This window comes from Puma concolor, chromosome B3 (genome assembly GCF_028749965.1).
Source record: "Puma concolor isolate L17-30 chromosome B3, mPumCon1.1.hap2, whole genome shotgun sequence".
Classification (NCBI taxonomy): domain Eukaryota; kingdom Metazoa; phylum Chordata; class Mammalia; order Carnivora; family Felidae; genus Puma; species Puma concolor.
Window position 1 is genome coordinate 103,237,243 of NC_141672.1, and position 15,962 is coordinate 103,253,204.

The 15,962-nt window shown below is 38.5% G+C and overlaps 1 protein-coding gene across 3 annotated transcripts in view; it reads left to right on the plus strand.

Moving 5' to 3' along the window:
* The window catches only part of MINDY2 (MINDY lysine 48 deubiquitinase 2), a 79,388-nt gene that overhangs the window by 13,202 nt on the left and 50,224 nt on the right, over positions 1–15,962 (plus strand). For all 3 annotated transcript variants that reach the window (XR_015252677.1, XM_086710797.1, XM_025919943.2), the window contains exon 2: positions 3,413–3,470. Coding sequence is in view for 2 of the 3 variants with exons in the window: in XM_086710797.1 (XP_086566923.1) it covers positions 3,413–3,470 (58 nt within the window). In the remaining variant the exon portion in view is untranslated. The remainder of the gene's footprint in view (positions 1–3,412; positions 3,471–15,962) is intronic.

The window sequence follows — 15,962 nt, forward strand, 5'->3', positions numbered from 1 at the left end:
ACTGTTTGAACTCTTAATTTGGAGCTATATGTTACTATATGCTGAGAAGCTTTGCTCATATTTTAGGAAGACTAAACTATTTGAGAGTACCTTCCAACTACCCTTATATACATGAAAGTATTCATTTACTTAAAAATAATATGTTATGGGGTGCCTGGCTGGCTCAGTCAGTAGAGCGTGTGACTGACCCTTGATCGCAGGGTTATGAGTTTGAGCCCCATGTTGGGCGTAGAGATTACTTCAAAATAAAATCTTTAAAAAAATATGTTATAGATTATTACTAAAAGACCACCTGAGAATCTAGGTCTTACTTTGTTTGAATTCGTTTTTTCATTGTAAAATTTAAAATTTAGAGATTTGGACAAAACACCACAGTTATTATATTCTGTATTCTTAGCTAGCTGTTCCCCAACCTGTTTCTTCTTCAGTAAAATCTAAAGAGACAAAGGAGTGAAAGTCTTAGGATCATTAACAAAACCTTTAGCATTTTTTAAAGTATTTTTTTTCTTTTTCTTTTTAAATTTTTTTATGTTTAGTTTTGAGTGAGAGAGAGAGACAGACAGAGAGAGAGACAGAGCGTGAAGGAGGAGGAGCAGAGAGATAGGGAGACACAGAATCCTAAGAAGGTACCAGGCTCCATGCTGTCCACGCAGAGCCCAATCCGGGGCTCTAACACATGAACTGTGAGATCATGACCTGAGCCGAAGTCAGACGCTTAACTGACTGAGCCACCCAGGCACCCCTTAAGTATTTTTTTATTTTCAGAGAGCGAATCTCAAACAGGCTCTGCGCCATCAGCACAGACCCTGAAGCTGGGCCTGATCCCACAAACTGTGAGATCGTGACCTGATCTGAAATCAAGAATCGGATGCTTAACCAACTGAACCACCAAGGTGCTGCCCCTGCCACTTGTTTTTGAGGTGATGGTGGTGGAGGAAAGCAAAAAGAGAAGCAAGGTTTCAGGAAGATCATTTTGCGGTTTAAAGAAAAAAAATCTGTTGATGGCTCAACAGTGTTAGTGAGAGGCAGGTGTTCCTTCACAATTATGTTTATTTGTCCTTAGTTTTAATGAATATCACGAATATTTTGTTGGCTAAGATTCAGGAAATGAATATTTCACTGAGTATGTTTGTGAATAAGTCAGTTAAAATATTTGCATGTTTGTTGTCCCACTTCTAAAATCAGTATAGAGGTTGTCATTTTCTTGTTTGCGGCAAACACATGGTAGGCAGTTGTTATGGTAGGCAGTTGTTATTATTTGGAAATTTCAAGGCTAAACCCTGAAATCATATTTGTAGAAATCTAGGATTATAGTATGTATTTCCCAAATAAATACACTTGTTAGTGCCTTGGTTTCATATTTTGACAGAAATGCCACAATTAAGACTTCTGTTAATTCTTATTTTGACAATTTTATAGTAGGATTACTACATCAACCAAAGCAGAGAATAAGCTCTGTCTGTGGAATTTCCTGGTGAATATATTCTGACTGAACCTATCTGGAGTAAAAGAATGTATAGGTCTTATTTTATGTAAGAAACATTGTTAGGTGTAAATGAGACTTTCAAGTTCTGACATTTGGTCAGAATGTAAGCATTCACAGTGAATGTAAACTACTGGTTTAAATATCAGACCTTCAATAGTGGTACCAAAATAGCCTGATAAAATATTCTAGTAACAGTTAAAATCATCTAAAGCAGGGATCAGCAAACTTTTCCTATAAAGGACTAGATAGTACGTAAATATTTGAGGCTTTGTGGGTTCTATAATCCCTCTTGTAAAGTTTCAACTCTGTTATTGTTGTGCAGAAACAGCCAAAGACTATCCATAAACAATGAGAGTGACTGTTCCAATAAAACTTTATTTAGACAAACAGGCAGGGGACCATAATTTGTCAATGAATTTCAGTTTAAAAATATACCGTATTTGGGAACTCTGCACTTTCTGGTCAATATCCTGTAAGACTAAAACTGCTTAAAAAAAAAAAAGTCATTATAGTTTTTTGAAAAACATGTCATAGAAAATAAAAATGATTTAGAATCAAGTAATGATTAAAACCTGCATGGCATCTCTTGGTTTTCAATCACTGATAAATCCCCTGGATGAAAAAAATCATAAGCGTCAATTGTCATGTATGCTCTCATAGGGTATCAAACTGTTCTATTTTACAGGGATTTGTTTTAAAACTTACTCATTGATTAAAACAAACAAAAAATTGTGACATGCTATTACCACATTTGCTAACATAAATACCAAGAGCACCTTCTTTAATACTTGGGGGAATTGTTGAAGAAATTGATGATTTAAATGATTTCCTTGGTTCAACAGAAGATAATTCCCAAAAAATAATCCCTGAAGAATGTTTAATTACATTACTGTTCTCCTATCATTGATACTTGCTTTGAGTTTCCATCCTACTGTATTTATTTTTCTCCTATTCCATGAATGTACCACAAGAGTATGCTTTTGAATAAGTCCGTTAAAATATTTATGGTTGTAAATCCATTGGTTGTAATATCTCTGTAACCCATCTGACAATTCTGTTAAAACCTTGACACAAATGTGTTGCAGCTGAATTTAGAAACGTAAATATAATTGTAATGTATATATCTACTTTTAACCTTTTTGTTGTGAACTATAACTCATGTAGAATACATAAAACAGAGATGTACAGTTTAACAAGTTATTATAAAGCAAATGTCACTGGAACTACCATGCAAGTCAAGAAATACAGCATTGCCAGCATCCCAGAAGGCTCTTATATGTCATCTCCAACTATAACTCCTTCCCTTACCTTAGGGCTAACCATAATTCTGATTTTTATAGTATCCATTTCCTTACTTTTCTTTATAATTTTATCACCAAGTATGCAGTTGTAAACAATATAGTTTAATTTTGCCTGCTTTTAAACTTTGTAAGTGGAATCGTACAGTACAAATTATTCAGTATGTGACTAATATCTTAATACTGTATTTATTATAGTAATTCAGCAATAAAAATGGCCAAGGTAAACTGAAGTAATGGCATATTGAGCTGTGTTCAAGCCTGTCTTCAGTAAAACTGCTCCATGAGTGACCTGTCACATGTTTGGTGCCTCTTCCTGCCCTTTAACTGCATTTTGTAGTAACCTAGTGACAATCATAGTGGGTGGTGAAAGGCATAGCACTTGGCTTTGAAAACAGATTTCTCAATGGCTCTATGAGATCTTATATCACCCTGGAAATTTTATGGTGATAGGATTGACTGCATTATATTTTATAAAGATTAGTTATAAAGATTTTGGTAACATGAGTTATTAATGTATACATATAGTAGAAACATATGTACACATACATGCATATGTTTCCTACTGAAGAAACACTTTAATCACCTAAAACACTTGATTTTATAGAAAAAATACTTTGTTTTTCAGGTGAAACTTCCACCGATGATGGAAATCATAACTGCTGAACAGCTGATGGAATATTTAGGTTAGTGTTGAAAAGTGGATGATTTTATATCTCTTTCAAAATAAACGTTTCTAAAACTAATATATTACCAAATTACATCTTTCTGAAGTGCTGTTATATAATCTACTTTAAAATTATAATTTTGAAGCTCTTAATTAAAAATTTCTACCCGTATGTTATTGTTTTTGGATGTTAAACCTTTCTGAAGGCTTTTCTAACCAGCATTAAAATTCTGTAATATAAATGAGACTGAGTAACTTCCAGAAAAGAACAAGATACATAATAATTCCTAATAAATTTTAGAATGGGAAATGGTACAGAAATTCTGACATTGCATGTAGAAAGTGTTAAAAAATATATTGAGTAGACTTAAAGATCCAGGAGATAATTTAGAGCAGTGCTATCCAAAGTGTGATTCATGGACCTTTGCCAGTCTATGAAATATTAGTTACCAAGCCACAGTGAGATAGGGGCTTGTGCCAAAATGTAAAACATGTACATAAATACACTGTTTAGTTGATCTGAAATGTTTCTGAGCAAATTTTCTTGATGAAGGAAGCAGTGTATTAAGTTGCATACTTAGGCAAGTTTCTTATTTCAAAACAGACTGGTGATACACAGTTTGCAGACCAGCTGCTTTCAGTAGAACTTGTTTACAGAGCGGGTAGCTGTATATCACACTGAAGTCTTTTACAATTTAATGAATAAGAATTTATATGTTTATACTGTTAAATATGAAATCTTAATCCATATTCTTAGTTCTTTTAGTAATTAAATGTGTAAGGAAAATTTTGTAAAAAAATTTGTCAGCTGATTATTTTGACAACTAGCTAACTGGTTTTTTGTGAAATACAGGCTTAGTGAAGTAATGGAGATTGCAGCTTTTGGAAGACCCTTTTCTTTATGTAATTAATATAATTTAATCCTTCTCACTGGTTAGGGAAACCTTATAGTTAAGGTTAGATTACTTTTGAATACCCAGATATCTGGAAATAGAATTTCTATTTATACCTCTTTTAGTGTAGCTTAGTGATTCTTAAACTTTGTGATTTCTTTTAAGTTTTTATTTTATTTATTTTGAGAGAGAGAGAATCCCAAGCAGGTTCTGCACTGTCTGTGCCGAGCCTGACGCGAGGCTCGAACTCACAAACCATGAGATCATGACTCATGAGTTGGATGCTTAACTGACTGAGGCACCCAGGCACCCCTAAACTTTGTAATTTCTAAATTATATTTCATGGAGAAGGCTGAAATATGCTTGGTGCTTTGATGAATAGCCAGTATGACTTCCAAGGAGTGTGGAAAGGGGATGACATTCCAAAAGTAATTGGGGTCAGGTCATATACGGCTCTATAGGCTAATACAGCAACTTTTGATGTTTGCTGTGAGTGAGCTTGGAAACCATTAGAGGATTTTCAGCAGAGGACTGATGTGATCTGACTTTGAGTTCAACAAGAATTCTCCGGCTGTTATGTGAAAATAGAATTTAAGAGGGAAAGGACAGAAGGAGGGATATCAGGAAGCTATTATAACGAAAGATGCTATTAGAACTGGCAAAAGATGGTGGTGGCTTTAAACAAGGTAGTAGAAGTGGAAATTTGTAAAATGTTGTCAGATTCTGTGGTCAGTTGAATGTAGAGTGAGAGTGGTTCACCCCATAGTTTTTGGCTTGAAAAACTGGAAGGATTGAGTTAACATCAGCTGAAACAGGTAAAATATGGAAGGAACATGTTTAGGGAGGAATAACAGGATTTTGGTTTTAGGGTGTTTATTGACATCCAAGTGGAGATTTCAGTAAGGCAGTTGCATACATAAATCTAGAGTTCAGAGAAAAGGTCTAGATCTGTGCTATACAATAGAAATTTCTGTGATGATAGAAATGTTCCGTATCTCTGCTGTCTAGTTTTGGTAGCTACTAGCCACATGTGGCTCTTGAGCTCTTAACTGCAGCATATGTGCCTGAGGACCTAAGTATTAAATTTAATTTTAATTAAAATTATGTAGCCATATGTTGCTACTGGCTAATGTATTAGGCAGTACAGATCTAGCCTGTAAATGTACATTTGGCAACAGACAACATACATAAATGGTAGGCTGCATGAAATCACAAGAATGAATGTAGAAAGAGAAGGGGAAAGGTTAATGGACTGAGTGTGGAACATGCCAGTGATGAGAGGTTGTGGAATAAGGAGTAACAGGCATGTTCAAGCCAGGTAGAAGAAAAACAGAAGACTGATTTCCTAGAATCCAAATGAAGTTTCAGTGAAGAGTAAGATTAGCTGAACCAAATGCTGCTAATAGGTCAAGCTGGATGAAGACTAAAATTTGACTATTGATTGAGCCATAGAGGTCATTGGTAACCTTGACACGTGCATTGGAGGAAACCAGACAGGGTGGGTATAAGAGAAAATTGGAAACCTTGATACATAGCCAATAGCAATGTAACATAACATAGCTACTTTGAAAAACAGTTTGTCAGATGTGTGTAGAGAGAGATTATAATGACAGGTCATAGAATCTAAGTTGCTTAAAGAGGAAATGAAGGTATAAATACATTTGTCACTTCCTTAAAAAGTTAAACATGGAATTACCACATGACCCTATAATTTCACCCAGAAGAAGTAAAAACATATGCCCATACAAAAACCTGTACAAAAATGTTCATAACAGCATTTTTCAAATAACCAAAAAAATGGATACAACTCAAATGTCCATCAGCTGATGAGTAGATAAACAAAACGTAGGGGGCGCCTGGGAGGCTCAGTTGGTTGAGCATCTGACTTTTGACTTCAGCTGAGGTCGTGATCCTAGCATCACGGGATGGAGCCCTGTGTCAGGCTCCATGCTGAGTTTGGAGCCTGCTTGGTGTTCTCCCTCTCCTGCATGCACATGCACTCTCTCCCTCTGTCTCTCTCAAAAATAAATAAATAAACATTAAAAAAAATCTCTTTCCCTCTGCCCTGTTCATGCTCTCTCTTGTAAAAAAAAAACAAATAAAACACAAAACTTAAAGACATTATGCTAAAGTCAAAGAAGCCAAGTCATGAAAGACCACATACATGATTCTACTTATATGAAATGTCCACGATAAACAAATTTATAGAGACAGTAGATTAGTGGTTGCTTGGGATTGGTGGAGGAGTAAAAGGGCATATAGGGATTGACTGTTAATGGGTACAGAATTTCTTTAGGTGGGTACAAAAACGGTCTAAAATTAGATCATGATGATTTCCTTTAACATACTTGCAACCTATTGAGTTGTATACTTTAAATGGGTTTATTGTATGGTCTGTAAATTATATCTCAAAGCTATTTAAAAAAACAACTGGAGAAAAGGAAAAGAACTTAAAAAAAGTTTTTTTAATGTTTTTATTCATTTTTTAGAGACAGAGATACAGAGCACTCATGGAGGAGGGACAGAGAGAGAGGGAGACACAGAATCTGAAAACAGGCTCCAAGCTCTGAGCTGTCAGCACAAAGTCCATCACAGGGCTTGAACCCACAAACCGTGAGATCATGACTCGAACCGAAGTCAGACACTTAACTGACTGAGCCACCCAGGTGCCCCAAGAGTACTTTTGACAAATAGAAGAATTAGACTTAGATAGTACAGATAGTTCATCTGTAGCAATAAGAGGTGAGACAGAATGTATTAAAAATAGGTGCAGGTAGGTGGGTAGATGTGGTTGTGGTAGCTTTTAGAAGGTCTCTTGAGTGCTTTTATTTTCTCAGTGAAATAGGGAACCAGGTCATGAGCTGTGAGTGAGGATGAAGAAGGAGTTGTTAAAGATGAGAGGGAAGGTATAAAATAGTTGTCTGTAGAAGAGTAGCAGAGTGAACGGGAGATGTGGTATGATTCCTGAAGTTAGTGAAACCAGACCACATGGTGGTATGATTTCTCCAGTCACATTTAGCTGCATTACTATAGACTTACATAGTGTGGGAGCAGGATTTAACCAGAGCTGGAGTTTTGCCAAGTGAATTTGTTGAAGAAAGAGTCTAGGGAATTGAAGATGTGTATAGAGAGAGAGTATAATGATGGACCATAGAATTGAAGTTGCATAAAGAGGAAATAAAGATATAAATATGTTGAAGGCAAAAGTTGTGGAATTAGTGGATTTTAGGTCCTGATGGAGCCTGAGAATTTTTGGAACCTGATAATGACAAAGCTGTATGACCATGGGGAATGAGTTTCTGAGGTAAGGTAGAATATAAGATTTTTGTTGAAGAAGAGGTCAAGGAACAGAAAGGCTAAGTTATTGGATGGATCAGCTCTATGAATATTGAAATTACCAAAAATTATGGCAGGATTTGTGTTGGAGAGAGATAATGAGCTAGGAATGAGAGGGATTAATCTGAAGTTGGTAGAGGACTGCAACCAGTGGATGGATGATGGGTAGTATTTGATGACATGAGTTTTAAAATTGAGAAGTTTTAGGGAGGAGTGGGAGAGAGAATGACAAGGAGCAAACAGATATTTGCTCCACCTTCAGGCTTACTGGTAAAGAAGTATGAGAGAGAAGAACTGCCACTTTTAAATTTATTTATTTTGAGAGAGAAACAGAGAATGCATGTGAATGGGGGAGGGGCAGAGAAGGGGGAGAGAGAATCCCAGGCAGGCTTCTGTGCTTTCAGTGCAGAGCCTGATGCAGGGTCTCCGTACAGCAAACTGTGAGATCATGACTGAGCCAAAATCGAGAGTCAGATGCTTAACCAACTGAGCCATCCAGATGCCCTGAGAACTATCACTTGAGAAGGCTGCAGTGTTATCAAGCCAGAGCCAGATGTCATTTAGGTGAGAAGGTGAAGGAAACATTAAGAGAAGAAAATACCTAGAAGATTTTGCTAAGGAGAGTCCATGAGTTCCAGAGGACATTGAAATTCAAGATAAGAATTTAGGATGGGGCGCCTGGGTGGCGCAGTCGGTTAGGCGTCTGGCTTCAGCCAGGTCACGATCTCGCGGTGCGTGAGTTCGAGCCCCGCGTCAGGCTCTGGGCTGATGGCTCGGAGCCTGGAGCCTGTTTCCGATTCTGTGTCTCCCCCTCTCTCTGCCCCTCCCCCGTTCATGCTCTGTCTCTCTCTGTCCCAAAAATAAAAAAAAAATAAAAAAAAAAACGTGGAAAAAAAAAAAAGAATTTAGGAATCGTCAGAATAAAAATGGTATTTAAAATCTGTGGAAATTGATGAGATCATTACTAGAGACAGCATAAAGAGAGAAGAGAGTCAGGATTGTTCCCTGAAGTTCCCCAGTGTACAGACATGAGATAGAGCAGTGTTTCTCAGTCTTTTAATTATTGCCCCCTAAGGAGCCTTGTAGACTTTTTTGCCCTAGTCATCTACTCTAGGAAATTTATTTATTTATTTTTTGAGAGAGAGAAGAGAGCACATGCACACACCAGCAAAGGAGGGGCAGAGGGAAAGGGAGAGAGAGAATCTTAAGCAGGCTCCATGTCCAGCACAGAGCCTGATGCCGAGCTCAGTCTCGTGAACCATGAGATTGTGATCGAGCCAAAAAATCAAGAGTCTGACGCATAACCTACTGAGCCACCCAGGCGCCCCTCCAGGAGGTTTTAATACCACAGACACACTGTATATTTCTTCATGTACTGTGCCCTTTGAAGGCCACAAACTATTATAATAGCTAAGATATTTTTGGCCTCTCCCCCGGGGAATCAGTTTTTGTCCCCCTCCTGCTACCCCCCCCACCCCCCTGGACAACATTGCCCCTGCTGAAGAGGATAGAGAAGTAAAGGAAGAAGTAACCAGGAAGGTAAGAGAAGAGCCAGGAGAATGAAGTCATGAGGAGTATTAGAAGGAAGGAGAAGTACAGAATACTAGGTTTTAAGTATAGTTAGACCCTAAACCCTTGTAAAGAAGTAAAAAGAATATTACAAGGCTAGGGGTAGGTGGAAATATTTTAAGTTCAAGCTAGACGTGAAAATATGTAAGACATATTTGGAGGAGTGGCGTGAGTACAATTTGACTGTAGTTGGTAAGTCTGCATTTTGTATAGTTACAGGAAAGGAGATTGGATTAGATGGGTTACAGACTCTTGGGAGCCAGGTAGAGGAGTTAGGGTTTACTATAATAGGGCACTTAATCTATTTTAGTTTCTTAAGTGGGATAAATAACATGTTAAGTGTAGTTTTTAAGATGGTCTGTTTGAGACCAATTAGGAAGTAGGAGCAGTAGCTCAGATATGGTCAAATATCAATAGATATTTGAATGTTTAAAATATATAATTTAAATAATGAGAACATATATTTGTGAACCCAATTTCTTACCCATCTCTTCTATATCTAATCACTATCTTCTCTGCTTCCTTTGTTCTCAGATCATAACCAGAATCACCTAAACCTGCACTGTCCAGTATAGTAACCACTAGCCACATGTGGCTATTGAGCACTTAAAATTTTGCCAATGTGAATTGAAATGTTCTAGAAGTATAAAATATACATTGGATTTCAGACTTAATAAAAAAAAATTAAGTATCATTAATTCTTATACTGTTGGAATGATCTTTTTAATATGCTGGGCTAAATAATTAAAATTAATTTCACCTATTTTTACTTTTTTTTTAATGTAGTTACTAGAAAATTTAAAGTTATATGTGGGCTTATATTTGTGGCTTGCATTATATTTCTCTTGGTCAGTGTTAACCTAAACTATACTGCTACTCTACAGTTTCTAGCTTCATTCTGGCTCTGCTTTCTGTACTGTCATAGGTTGATGCCATTTACCTACCTTCTCCCTGCTGGTTATTACCACCACTCTTCTTGCCTTTGTCTGCATACCTTCTGACACTAAATGAGCTCTTTTGCTGTTAGTTCCCATAAATGAAGAATACAATTGTAGTGCCGAGACCCATGAGCAGAGCCAAAAGATACTAAGTGTGGAGGTACTAATAGTACAAAAGGATAAGATTGGAATGGAACTAAAAGCATCAGAAATTTTAGTGCTTTTTCATTTTACAGATGAAGAAACCAAAGCTCAGAGAGGTTAAATGATGTGCTGTCTCCATCTGGGCACCCTCTTAGGTGATTTAAAGAATGCTGAAACGCTCATATACTCAAAAGTATGTCCCTCCTCCCCCTCCACCCCTCAAAAGTGTTTTTGATACAGTATTTGAAATTTCCACTAGTCTTTTTCTTTCTTTTATTTTTCTTGTCCAGCAAATACTGACTGAGCACATACTGTGGGCAAGTTATTTGGAGGTATCAACAGTGCAGTGAATGTGGTTGCATAAGTGTATTTTACTATGAAAATGTTAACATGGTATTTTTCTTAGAAAATAATTAGGATGTCTTTGTATATTAAATTGTTAGTTAGCAAAGCCATGAAGAAGCAGGATGTAGGGTAGAGAATTTTAATAGGGAAAAAAGAAAAGCGAAGAAATATCTACATCTGGGGTACCTAAAGTGGTTTGGAAGTCCTAGGGGCAGCATGAAAGTAATATGATCCTAATGAGAGGTGGGGGAGAAGTAAGCAAGAGTGATGTAAGAAAAGAGGTACTGAAGACGCTGCCTTGCCAAAAGTAAACTTCATTCAGGGCCAACCCTGCCAGAACAAATTGTTTAATTTTCTAAGCTATTTGGATTTTTCTCCTCTTGAGATTACTTCAGTTCTCTGGAGGAACTGGAGAAACTTTTGAGTTAGTAAGCAAACACTAGTAGAAAGATTGTAAAATAAACCATTAATTGCTTTCGTAGCACCCAGCTTAGAGACTACAAGGGAATGAGAATTTTGATTGGCAAAGGTTAGAGGAGTACATTTTAATTTGAAAATTTCTGTTACTAGAGTATTAGAGCAGGGCCAAACATGGACACAGCCTGTAGGAGGGCTTCGGCGTTGAGAAAGGAACATGACAAGCCAGGATACCTAGGAAGTGCTAGGAAGTTTGATAAAATAAGGTAGGGAAGAAGTGTAGGTAGAAGGCAGAATATGGGTAGAAAGATAATGTAAAGAAGCAAAAGACAAGCAGGAATATATACTATGACTTTATCCAGAATAGCTCACATGATGATGAGACTATGATGATGAGTAAGGAAGACAGTTGTTGGGATGGTGGTATTGTCTGACTTTTTTTTTTTTTTTTTTTTAACATTTACTCCTTTTTTGAGAGACAGAGACAGTGTGAGTGGGGGAAGGACAGAGAGAGAGGGAGACACAGAATCCAAAGCAGGCTCCAAGCTCCGAGGTGTCAGCATAGAGCCCCACGCAGGGCTCAAACTCACAAACAGTGAGATCATGACCCAAGCTGAAGTCTGATGCTCAACTGACTGAGCCACCCAGGCGCCCCTGTCTGACTTTCTAAAAGATATTTTATTGGGTGCCTGCGTGGCTCAGTTGGTTAAGCGTCTGACTTCAGCTCCGGTCATGATCTCATAGTTCATGGGTTTGAACCCCGCATCAGGCTCGCTGCTGTCAGCACAGAGCATAGTTCGAATCCTCTGTCCCCTTTCTAACTGTTCCTCCCCACTCACTCAGGTTTGTATGTACTATCTCTCAAAAAAAAAAAAATTAAAAAAAAAAGATAATTTATTTTATCTTTACATATAAATACTACATAGGGAGGTCATTGTTGAAGTATTTTAATTTTGCCCAGAGTTGACCTCTCTTCTCTGTTCCCAATGCTCATTTGAGATAAGCTATTGCCAAAATCTCTCTTCCAGTTTTTGGCCTAATGTAGCTGTCAGGTTTTTATTTCTTTTTTTTTTTTTTTTTTTAACATTTATTTATTTTTGAGACAGAGAGAGACAGAGCATGAACAGGGGAGGGTCAGAGAGAGAGGGAGGCACAGAATCTGAAACAGGCTCCAGGCTCTGAGCGGTCAGCACAGAGCCTGACGTGGGGCTCGAACTCACATACCGCGTGATCGTGACCTGAGCCGAAGTCGGACGCTTAACCGACTGAGCCACCCAGGCGCCCCAGGTTTTTATTTCTTGATTTCTATTTGTCTGGAATGTCCATTAGTAACAAATTCAAAGTTCTTTTTTTGGGGGCGGGGGGTGGGAAACAGATCCAAAGCCTTGGGTTCTTTTTTTGAAATTCTTTCTTCTCTCTGTATACTGGTACTTCATAATGTGATTTATTGCAAACTCCATTGTTTTCCTCTCCCCTCCAAATTAGCCTACATACCAATGTTATCTTCGTAAAGCACCAATTTCATATTTCACTTCTTAAAATATAAAGAAAGATAGATCCCTTATGATTTTTCACAAGCAGCCAAACTTACTATTTACGATGGTTGTTTTTTTTTGTTTGTTTGTTTGTTTTCAACGTTTTTTTTTATTTTTGGGACAGAGAGAGACGGAGCATGAACGGGGGAGGGGCAGAGAGAGAGGGAGACACAGAATCGGAAACAGGCTCCAGGCTCTGAGCCATCAGCCCAGAGCCTGACGCGGGGCTCGAACTCACGGACCGCGAGATCGTGACCTGGCTGAAGTCGGACGCTTAACCGACTGCGCCACCCAGGCGCCCCTCCATGGTTGTTTTTTTAAGTTTATTTATTTAGACACCATGAGCGGGGGAGGGGCAGGGACAGAAAGGGACAGAGGATCTGAAGCCGGGTTCTGTGCTGTCAGCACAGAGCTCACTCTGGGGCTCAAACTCAGATACTGTGAGATCATGACCTGAGACAAAGTCAGATGCTTAACTGTCTGAGCCATCCAGGCACCCCTATTTATGATTTTCTGTAATCTGGTCCAGCCATATTTCCCACCACTTTATAACATAAATCATATGCATTTATTCATATGTATTTATACATAAATTCATATGTATTTACTTTTTAAAAAAATTTGTTTGAGAGAGGGACAGACAGCAGGAGGACAGGGGAGGGGCAGAGACAAGGAGGCACAGAATCTGAAGCAGGCTCCAGGCTCTGAGCTGTCAGCACAGAACCTGACTCAGGGTTGAACCCATGAACCATGAGATCATGTCCTGAGCTGAAGTGGGACACTCAACTGACTAAGCCACCCAGGTGGCCCATGTATAAACCTGTTATAAACAGGTTATAACCTGTCCGTATGGCATGATGTTTCTTTTCTTTTTCTTAAAGTTGATTTCTTTTGAGAGAGCATGGGTGAGAGCTGGGGCAGGGCAGAGAGAGAAGGAGAGAGGAAATCCCAAGCAGGCTCCACACTGTCACTGCAGAGCCTGATGCAGGGCTCGATCTCACGAACTGCAAGATCATGACCTGAACCGAAATCAAGAGTCAGACACAACCGACTGAGCCATCCAGGTGCCCCTCTTTTCTCTTTTCTTTTTTCTTGTTTTTTTTTTTTTTTGAGATTTTGTTTTTCAGTAATATCTACACCCAGTGTGGTGCTTGAACTCACAACCCCAAGATCAAGAGTTGCACACTCTACTGACTGAGCCAGCCAGGCACCCTATGGCCTGATGTTTTTTATATGTGCTTTTCTGTCCTTCTCCCTCAAAAAAATGCTTTTTCCTTAGCTGCCTTGCCAAGTTCTGCCCCTTTTTCTAAATCCAGTTTAGATAAGACCCCCTCCAAAGGCTATTTCTAGATGCTATAAGCTTTATCAGTATCTCTTTTCAAAATCAGTTGGTACCTAAGGCATTTATTACATGTTATATTATATTATACTTTACGTCATCTCATTCTGTTTCTTGTATGTTCTTTGCCCAACCGCATTATGAGTTTTTTAAGAGAAACATTTATTTCCTAATATTTGTTTTAGCCTATTACTAAATACTCAAAATAGACTCAATAAATACTTTTTTATTAAAATAGTATTGCTGGGGCGCCTGGGTGGCGCAGTCGGTTAAGCGTCCGACTTCAGCCAGGTCACGATCTCGCGGTCCGTGAGTTCGAGCCCCGCGTCAGGCTCTGGGCTGATGGCTCGGAGCCTGGAGCCTGTTTCCGATTCTGTGTCTCCCTCTCTCTCTGCCCCTCCCCTGTTCATGCTCTGTCTCTCTCTGTCCCAAAAATAAAAAACGTTGAAAAAAAAAATTTTAATAAAAAAAAAATAAAATAGTATTGCTGACCAATTTTAGATATAAAGGTTAGATAAGGTAGACAAAACAGCACTTTTTTTTTTTCTTTAAAGATTTTGTTTTTAAAAATTTTTTTTTTTCAACGTTTATTTATTTTATTTTTGGGACAGAGAGAGACAGAGCATGAACGGGGGAGGGGCAGAGAGAGAGGGAGACACAGAATCGGAAACAGGCTCCAGGCTCTGAGCCATCAGCCCCGAGCCCGACGCGGGGCTCGAACTCCCGGACCGCGAGATTGTGACCTGGCTGAAGTCGGACGCTTAACCAACTGCGCCACCCAGGCGCCCCAAGATTTTGTTTTTAAATAATCTCTACATCCAGTTTGGGGCTCAAACCCACAACAGCAGATCAAGAGTTGCATGCTCCACTGACTGAGCCAGCCGGGTGCCCCAAAACACCACTTTTTTTTTTTTTTTTTTTTTAGGTTTATTTAGTTATTTGAGAGAGACAGAGACAGCACGAGCGGGCAAGGGGCAGAGAAAGGATGAGAGAATCCCAAGCAGGCTCCATGCTGCCAGTGCAGAGCCTGATGTGGGGCTCAAACTCACAAAACCATGAGATCATGATCTAAGCCAAACCAAGAGTCAGACACTTAACCGACTGAGCCACCCAGTCACCCCAAAAGAGCATTCTTAAGAGATTATTTATTTAGATAAATAAATCTCCCTTAGAAACTCCAACTCAGCCTTTTAAAAATATCTGATTCTTTTATTACAAATTTACCTGAAAATATATCTATTGCTGCATAACACATCATCCCTAAATTTACTGGTTTAATAATGAATATATATTAACAGTGTCTTTTGGTCAGGAATCTGGGCATGCGTAGCTGAGTGACTGACTCAAGGTTGCTCATGAGGTTACAGTCAAGGTGTCAGCTGGGGCTGTAGTCTCATTCTTAGGCCTAACTCAGGAGGATCTGTTTTCAAGATTACTCACATTGTTGATGGTAGGACTGAGTTGGTCACAGGTGGTTGGACTGAGGTCCTCAGTTCCTCACTAACTGTAGCCAGAGGCCTCCTTTTGTTCTATGCCATGCGGGCCTCTCCATAAGGCAATTCAGAACACAGCATCTGGCTTTCATCAGAGTGAGCAAGTGGGACAGCATCATGACAAAACCACAATATTGAGTGTTCTAATTTCAGAAGATCCATACTCAAGGTAAGGGGATTATACAAAGGTGTGAATACTACGAGACAGGAATTATTGAGGTCCATCTAAGAAGCTGCCTACCTTACCTAGGCTATTCTTCTCTTCTGCAGAAACCTTTCCTGGCCTCAGGAAAAGAGGAGTTGTGTCTCTGAGTCTTTCACAATAATTATTCTACTCTTAGCACCTACTTTTTTTTTAATCTATGATGGCATATTCAGGATCATTTAATATTGAATTCTAGAATGTTCTGCATCCTGACTCCACTAAAGTTTTATTTATTTATTTATTTATTTATTTATTTATTTATTTATTTATTGTTTTTAATGTTTTGTTTATTTTTAT